Here is a 9,648-nt window from a genome sequence, read left to right as displayed (position 1 = left end):
TTTATCAATAGCCATTGCGCTATTTAATCAGTGGTATTAGAAAATATTTAATATTGTCTTTATGATCCTCTTTTATTTGGATGCATAAGGACTTATCTTTTTTATTTAATGTTTATTTATTTTTGAGAGAGAGAGAGAGAGAGAGAGAGAGCGTGCGCAAGTGGGAGAGGGACATAGAGAGGTGGGCAGAGGATCCAAAGTGGGTTCTGTGCTGACAGCAGTGAGCTCAATGTGGGGCTCGAACCCGTAAACTGCAAGACATGAGCTGAAGTCAGGAGCTCAACCAACTGAGCCAACCAGGTGCCATAGGACTTTTAAGCCTTAATGGACCTCTTAAGGGGAAAAGAGAAGTGAAGAAAAGCAGGATGAATTGGCTTTTGTATTGTCCCAGAGTTGCACAGAAATATCCTATCTGTCCATGTACACGGAATCATAAAACTGGAAAATATGTTACTGTTATCTACTGTAACCTCCTTTTTTACACATGTATGTGAAAATATACTGAAGCCTAGATATAACATGTTACTCTTGCTAAATCCCAGGTGTCCTTGTATATGATTTAGTGTTCTGTCTCTTTCCTTAGTTCACCCAAGATTGACTCCAAATCTAAGAAAAGGATAACTGGGTTTGCACTTCCATTGAAGAACAAGACAAGTCTCACTAGTGATCCTGGATTGTATGATGTGTAGAAGAGAGTGAAAACATTTTCCTTGCCTACTTGTATGGTCCTTTCCTTCAGGGAAATCTGCTTCCTTCACTCATCATGCCATCCTTCAATCAGAGCATTTTCCACCCTGCAGTCTTCTTTCTTACTGGCATCCCTGGTTTTGAAACTTACCATGCCTGGCTCTCCATCCCTTTTTGTTGTCTCTATGCCATTGCCATCTCTGGGAATGGCATGATCCTGTTTGTGATCTTCACTGAGTCGAGCCTCCATGAGCCCATGTACTATTTCCTCTCCATGCTATCTTTCACAGACCTAGGACTATGCCTTTCCACATTGGTCACCATGCTGGGTATTTTCTGGTTCAATGCTCGAGAAATTAGTTTTGATGCCTGCATTGGTCAAATGTTCTTTATCCATGGTTTCACATTCATGGAGTCCTCAGTACTCCTGGCAATGGCCTTTGATCGCTTCACTGCCATCTGTAACCCACTGAGATATGCCACAATCTTAACCAATTCAAGGATCATCAAAGTGGGCTTTGCCATTGTTATTAGGGGGACAACGGCTCTAGTGCCTTTACTCCTGCTCCTAAAGCGTCTGTCTTTCTGCCATGGCCATGTTCTGCACCATTCATATTGTTTCCACCCTGATGTGATGACGCTTTCATGCACAGATACCAAGATCAACAGTGCATTTGGTTTGGCCATTGTCATATCTACTGCTGGCCTAGACTCTGTGTTTATCCTCCTTTCCTATGTTCTGATCATCCACTCTGTGCTCAACATGGCCTCCCCAGAGGAGCGGAAAAAGGTCTTTGGTACCTGTGTCTCACACATAAGTGCTGTTGCCATCTTCTACATTCCCATGATCAGCTTGTCACTGGTGCATAGATTTGGGAAGCAAGCCCCTCCCCTTGTGCACACTCTCATTGCCAATGTTTATCTGCTCATCCCTCCTGTGATGAATCCCATAATCTACAGTGTGAAAACCAAGCAAATTCGTAAGGCAGTGCTCAAAGTATTCCTTTCTAAGATGATTTAGGAATTTTTTATTTTATCTTTTCTTCCCATAGTCTCTCTAACTCATATTTGATTATTATATTATTTATTTATTTAAATTAGAGTTAGGTAACCTACAGTGTAGTATTAGTGTTAGGAGTAGAGCCCAGTGATTTATCACTTATATATAACACCTAGTGCTCATACCAACAAGTGCCCTCCTAATACCCATCACCCATTTAGCTCATCTCCCACCCAACTCCCCTCTAGCAACTCTTGGTTTGTTCTCTGTATTTAAGACTCTCTTATGGTTTGCCTCCCTCTCTCTTTTTATCTTATTTCTCCTTCCCTTCCCCTATGTTTATCTATTTTGTTTCTTAAATTCCACATATGAGTGAAATCATATGATATTTGTCTTTCTCTGACTTATTTAGCTTAGCGTAATACACTCCAGTTCCATCCACGTTGTTGTAATGGCAAGATTTCATTCTTTTTGACTACTGAGTAATACTTCACTGTATATATATATATATATATATATATATATATATATATATATAACACCTCTTCTTTATCCATTCATCAGTTGATGGACACTTGGGCTCTTTCCATACTTTGGTTATTATTGACAGTGCTGCTATAAACATGGGGTGCATGTGTCCCTTCAAAACAGAACACCTGTACCCCTTGGATAAATACCTAGCAGTGCAATTGCTGGGCTGTAGGGTAGTTCTATTTTTAGTTTTTTGAAGAACCTCCATACTGTTTTCCAGAGTGGCTGCACCAGCTTGCATTCCCACCAACAATGCAAAAGAGATCCTTATTCTCTGCATCCTCACCAACATCTGTTGTTGTCTGAGTTGTTAATATTAGCCATTCTGACAGGTGTAAGGTGGCATCTCATTGTGGTCTTGATTTGTATTTCCCTGATGATGAGTGATGTTGAGCATCTTTTCATGTGTCGGTTAGCCATCCAGATGTCTTCTTTGGAGAAGTGTCTGTTCATGTCTTCTGCCCATTTCTTCACTGGATTATTTGTTTAAAAAAATTTTTTTTAACATTTATTCATTTTTGAGAGACAGAGTGTGAATGGGGGAGGGGCAGAGAGAGAGGGAGACAGAATCTGAAGCAGCTCCAGGCTCTGAGCTGTCAGCACAGAGCCCGACGCGAGGCTCGAACTCATGGACTGTGAGACCATGACCTGAGCTGAAGTCAGATGCTTAACTGACTGAGCCACCCAGTCACCCTTGGATTATTTGTTTTAAAAGCTTGATATGTTTCTCGTACCAGAGAGTACTGCTGTATTAAAAAGGGGTCATACACTGTCCAGGGCTTGGCACTTCAGGAAGTGTTTCTGGTACATGCTGTGTGCACTCGCTGTTGTGTTGTGACTGCTCTTTCCCCCCTGGTTAGGCCTCTGCAGAGCTCCTCCTTGCTTGCAGTGGTGGAGTGTTTGGACCTTTAACTAGGTGTGCTTTGATTTGCTTTCTGAAGTAACTCTGGAAAAAAGAGGAAGGAGTAAAGCCTGATCCCATAAAAAGAGAAAAGGAAAGAGAATACAACAAAAAACCAAACAGAGAATCAAAAAACTATTATAAGGCTGATTCCAAAGAAAATGAAAGGAAAAAACAGAAGAAAAGAAAGAAGAATAAAAAGAAAACAATAAAAATGACCGATTTTTAAAAAAAGGAAATGAAAAAAACAAACAAGAAACTATGAGCCTGATTCCAAAAAAAAAAAAAAAAAAAAAAAAAGAAGGAAGACAAAAGGAGAAAAGAACTCTCAGTGTAGTGTTGAGGCGTGATTTTCAGTGCACTTGGTCCATGAGGGGTGCTGGCTATCCTGGCTCTGGAGGAGAGGCCTACCCAGTTGGCTCAGAGTCAGGCTTGCCCCAGTAATTAAGTAGTTGCCAGGCAAGAGGGGCAGGGTTTGGTGTAAGGTGGTCCACTTCACTGGGGGCTGCTGTGTTTCTTTCTGAAGTCGCACCTCTCGTTGATGTTGGGGATAAATGGCACCACCCCAGTCTCTCTTGCCCACATTAGGGATCTTACAACCCCTGCTGTTCAGGCAGCCCTCACAGAATAGTGAGGGCAGTCAGCTGGCCCTGGGCCACATCTCCCCTGCATTTTTTCTTTGGCACATGGCCGGGATTCAAAACCTAGAGTCTTAAAGGACTGGCACTGTGCAGAATTGAAAAAGCCTATTTATAAATGCTTTCATTCTGTTCTGATGATGCAATAGCTTCGTATTTAGTGAGTTCAAGAATGTAGATTCTTGGGGATAGGGACTGTGTCTCGTGTACCTTTGGCCTTGTCACAAATGCTTTCATTGGCACAGAATAGGACCACAGGTAAAATATTTCTACAAAGTGGACAAATGAAGTCATGAATTAGGGTTTAAACAGCCTTATAACCTCTGAGGTATAGCATGATTCAAGGGATATTTGATATAATTTCCCTCAGTAGGAAAGTCTAAGTTACAGTAATTCTAACCATTTATTGGTAATGCTTATTATTTCCCCATATAGACTACTCATGGCCACAGAACATGAATAAGCCTAGAAAACATGAAGTCAAATAAAAATCAAACTTACTTAATTCTTAAAAGGGTTATTCAGGTCCCTTTGGTAAATGTATTAAAATTTTAACTATGTAATATCCAGTGATTTATTCTTCAAAATACGTGTCTAATGGGGGAAAGTGGGTCAAGATGTGTTGTGATGTTCAACATATCATTATTCGTTGCAATACAAATCTGGAAACTGCTTAAACAATTATTTTAGGGTATTGGTTAAATAAAATATAAACTCTCATGCAACCAGCTAAATACTGACATAGGTATAAATTTATATATTATTAAGGGAAAAGATAGATTAGTTTACAGGGTATGTATCACTGTTTCTGTATATATTTCATGGGAACACACACACACACATACACTTGCATATCCACTCACACATATACATTGTAAAAGTGTGGATAGATATGTTCCAAATGTCAAAGTACTTGTCTTCCGATAATTAGAGATTGGCTTGTTTATATTTTCTGTGTACTTTCCTGCAGTTTAAAAATGCTCAATAATGAGTGTTTAAAATTTTTCAGGTAGTGAAATAATTGATTTCCATTTAACACCCACTTGAAAACACAGTTTTTTGTTCTTTTTTGTTCTTTTTTGAACTTTTTTGTTCTTCATCTTCCCTTGTAATTGCCTCCCCATGGGTCTTCACAATCTGTCTTCATACCACCAATTTATAATATGACATCCACTTCCTGCTTTTGTCCATTGCTGTACTAACTGTGGTTCAAAACCAGGGCATCAGAACAACTTAATATCTTCAACCCCAACCTGGAACTACTTAATCAGAAATTCTTTAGATGGAGCCTGGGGATTTATATTTTAACAAGCTACCTCCAGGTTAGCAGGCATGTTAGATAACACTCTTCTGGGATGTTTTCACTTCTGAAAAAAATACCATAAATATCTTGCTGTTTGTCTTTGATTGTTTTGTGCTCTATAACTGAAATATTCACCTGCTCTCCACCCGCCCCTAGTAGTTGCCTTTTCCTTCTTCTAGGTGCCATTAATAAATCTTTGTCTTATAGGCAATTAGGGCCATCTTCCCTGACTTAAAAATTTTTGAAAACAGCCATTGAACTTTCAAATTAATCTATCATGCACAGATATAAGCATAGTACTTTATTAACAATAGCTAATTTAATACATGCTTACTGAATTAACAACTTTTACATAACTTTGCAAATATTTTTCTTACATATTTTGGCCATTTTCATTTTGGCAAGTGCTGTGGAATGTACTGGTGTTGAAACAGTGAAAAATGAAGACATAATTTCTATTTTTAAGGAGTAATAATCTGACTAAACATATATAAATTCAAGTAATGTTTAAAACAGTTGTTTCTTTTGAATGAGACTGGATAAAACATTGAAGCAAATACTAAGAGGAATCATTGATGGTGATCTCTCTGTTTGCCAGGAAGAACCTGAACTAAAGGGGATATCAACAACTCAGGAAACTCTTAGTCTGAAGAGGAAAATATAGCTCCTAGAAATTTACTGTTTAGCAGAGGAGATATAATACACATTCAATTACTTCTAAGGAGTATACTTAAGGAGTATACTTCTAAGTATAAACATAACAGATTCAAACTGCATGGATTCTCAGGAAAAGTTTTAAAAATGGAGAACTTTGAAGGTAGAGAACCATATGTATTTTTTCTTTGAGTATAGTTGACACACAATGTTACATTAGTTTCAGATGTACAATTTAGTGATTTCACAAGTTTATATACACTGTGCTATGTTCACCATAAGTATAGCTATTTGTCCCCTTACATTGCTATTACAATATCGCTGACTGTATTCTGTATGCTGTGCCTTTTATTCCTGTGACTTACTCATTCCACAACTGGAGTCCTGTGTCTCCCACTCCCCTTCACCCATCTTAAAAGTGTACCAAATTTACCCAATTTATGTTGTAGGAAGATACATTTATCTGCTGTGTGTGGGGGTAGAGGTAGAGACAGGAGTGAGCTGGTGCATATATGGCAGGTATTTTGTTTGGGAATTTTTACTCACAGACTCACATTTAGCAAGGTCAAGGCACTATAATACCAGCCCATGCATGGAAATAACAAAACTAAATGTAGTGAGATAGAAAGGGAAGAGAGTCGTGAGGTGGAATGAACCCTTGGGAAACTTGGTACTCGGGGGCCGCAGAAAAGTCCACCAGGGTTTTCTGATTAGGAGATTTCATGAAGCCTGAGTCATGGCTCCTTATATGTGCTACCTGTACCTGAGGAGAAAACCTCCACTGCTCCTCAACTCCCTTTCTGGCAAAGAGGACAGGAAAGAAGACAGCTCCATACTTTGTAAGTAACACTGTGCGCTTAGGGAAAACATCAAGCTTCACACCCACCGGTTTCCTTTAGAATGAGGAAGAGTTAATTAACTGCAAAAAGCCCTCATGAGTGTCTCAGGAAAACTGTGGAAGGGTTTTTCCTGAAATCAGTATTTGGGTACATCATGTTCTGGCCAATGGGGTTCAGTTGATCTGTGGCCCATATGTCTTGACTCTTGGAGCAAGTTGTTAGCAGGTCCTTGAATTGTGAGTTTTTTGGTTAGTTGAGTACGTTTCAAAATCATTGCCTAAGGGCGGTGGGCAATGCTGCAACCACCTACCACCAGCATCAACCTCATCCTCATTTACCATTGTTCAGTGCTTCCCCAGTACTCGTTAGCAGATTAAATGCTTCACAAATGCTATCTCAGTGATCCTTACAATGAATGCTATTGGTAAACTTAATTTTACAGAAGTAAAACCTAATATAAAGTGCTTATTTGGAGAACCTCAGCTAGTTGGTGGCAGAGCCAACACTTGAAACTAGGTTTGCCTGACCCTACAACCATGTTAGTGACTCTCCGGCATCAGAGGAGAGAGCTAACTCAAGGTAGTCCTGCATGGGAGCTGTTGCATGTTCTTACTATGGGCCTGGAATATTGTTTTCACAGAAGAGAGAATCACTATTGAGAAGTGGAGGGGGGCACATAAAAGTTTACCTTAAAATGCCAGCACAAACCTTTCATTAAAAAAAGCCTCAACACGTGCACACACACACACACGCGCGCGCGCACTTCCTTTTGTGGGAATGAAAGAGTTCACAGAGATGCTTCCAGTAGTCACATCTGTAATTTGAAGCCAAATAGCATAAATTAAATACCACAAGGCTGTAATGTGTTAAGATCCTGATATATTTCCAGAATTCCTTGTCAGTATACAACCCTTGGACTTAATTTTTATCAAAAAATATCTATTGACTTCCCACACTGCACAGTACAGTTCATGGTACAGGGAATATAATGGTCTACCTGCCCATAGCTGATTTCAGTTAGAGAGGCATATTTTCAAGTAATTTATGATCATGCAATGGAATTAACACTATTCTAGATGAATACATAAATAAAAATATTACTCCAGAGGAAGAAGTAATTCCTTGTGACTTGACATGGAAAAGGTGATTCCATAAAATGCTTCCTAAAGAAAATAATGAATCTAAGAATGAATCTAATGAATCAAAGAATTTAGGCTTATTCAAAGAAGAATGGGAAGTACATGACTTAAGCAAAGCACAGCACTGTGAGAGAACTTACTATATTTGGTAATTTGGTGAGGTAGGAAAGTCCCAGGTTGATCATATCAAAAGGTTCCTGGGGGGAGGGAAGGGGTTGGGTATCAGGAAAAGTAGATTTTTGTTAGATTGGGAAGATCCTTGATGGCTATAATAAGATAGGAAAGAGTTTCACCCTCGTGCTGAAGACAAGGAAGAGTTCTGTATGAGGAGTGACAAGAAGCTGTATTTTTGAGAGATCATGCTGGCATCAATGTGGAAAAAGTTTGTAAACACTTGAAACTCAAGGCAGGGAAATTACTTCTGAGAATATAGCTGTAGTTCCTGCAAAAACTAATGAGACTGCTATGTAAAATAGAGATGATAGAAGTGGAGGATAAGGATGGTCAATCAAAGGACATTTTAGAAGCCAAACCTATAAAAGTTTATAGATTGGTTGGCCTGGACAGTTTTGGCAGGCAGCATTCTAAAAAGGTGCTCACGATTCCTGTCCCCTATGAGTATAGTCCAGTATGAAACCCACCCCCTGAGTGTGCGCGGTTCTATGGATGTGATGGAATATGTCATGTTGTACGTATGGCAAAGAGAGTTTGCAGATGTCAGCGAGGCTGGTGATGGCTTGACTTTGAGTTTTCCAAAAGGGAGATTATGCTGGGTGGGCCTGCCCTAATCATGTGAGCCTTTAAAAGAGACAGGAGCCAGCAGAGAAACTCGTCTACTGGGTTGGAAGATGCAGCCTGTTGGGAGAGGTCCAGATGACTGGGCAGAGGGTAGAGGGTAGTCTCTAGGAGCTGGGAGCAACCTCCAGTCAATGGCCAGTCAGAAAGTGGAGACATCAATTCCATACCACAAAGAACGCCAACAACCTGGATCTGTCTGGAAGGGACCCTGACCTCAAGATGAGGACACAGTCCTGGCTGAAACCCTGATTTTAGCCTTGTAAGACCCTGAGCAGAGATCCTGATACTTCTGCTTCTGCTTAGGACTTGCTGAAATGTGAGTCAATGAATTTCTTGTTTTGAACCTTGAATTTGTGCTAGTTTTTCATGCAGCAATAGACAACTAATCCAACAGAGTATGCTTCAGTACAAAAAGAAGCAAATTTCAAGAATAGGTGTGAACTATTTAAGAGGGAGATGAGGAAAGACAAATATTCAATAAGTTGTTGGTGAAGGGAAGGAGATACATGTGACAGGAAGGAGGCAGAGTTATGTTTAGGTTGGGAAAGAAGTTGAAATATTTATAGACGGTGGTAATGGTACAAATGAAAGTGTCCAAATTTTAATAAAAATAAAGAAGGAAAATTGGTGGGGCTATTTCACAGTGCAGAAAGACATCTACGTATTCTTTATGTTTTCAGTGTTTAGAAAACATCCAAATTCCTTACCCTTTGACGGTGATAAAATAATTCCATACTGGACTCCTGCTACCTTTAAACACTTTTAGCACCTTATATCTCATGTCTTAGTGACATTTGTAAATTATCTAATACAACATACCTTGGACATGCTTAGAGTATCTTCATGGTGATTTTTACCTAGCATCTCCTGCACAAGTGTTCTTTATATTCTCAAAGTAGCCTCTCTTGATCCTTCCCCCACAAGACTTTCTAATACATTCAACCAGTGTGTTTTAAACACAAACCATTATTTTATATATCACATTGCATTTTATTTGTCCGTTTACATGTTTGTTTTCATAAGTATCTTATCCTTTCCTAAATATCCTTGAGGGCTGGTACCATGTTTAATTTGGTTCTGTATCCATCTAGTGGATTACAGCCTGCACTTACTTTCTTTCTTTCTTTCTTTCTTTCTTTCTTTCTTTCTTTCTTTCTT

The 9,648-nt window shown here is 39.3% G+C and overlaps 1 protein-coding gene across 1 annotated transcript; it reads left to right on the top strand.

The window, feature by feature from the left end:
• The first annotated feature begins 763 nt into the window (after positions 1-763).
• On the top strand, positions 764-1,708 carry LOC125917044 (olfactory receptor 51F2-like). Its single transcript, XM_049623301.1, has one exon. The coding sequence runs from the start codon at positions 764-766 to the stop codon at positions 1,706-1,708; it is 945 nt and encodes a 314-aa protein (XP_049479258.1).
• Positions 1,709-9,648: the final 7,940 nt, after the last annotated feature.

This window comes from Panthera uncia, chromosome D1 (genome assembly GCF_023721935.1).
Source record: "Panthera uncia isolate 11264 chromosome D1, Puncia_PCG_1.0, whole genome shotgun sequence".
In the NCBI taxonomy this organism is placed as follows: Eukaryota; Metazoa; Chordata; class Mammalia; order Carnivora; family Felidae; genus Panthera; species Panthera uncia.
Note: the sequence above shows the minus strand (reverse complement) of the source record. Positions and strands in the feature narration are given on the sequence as shown.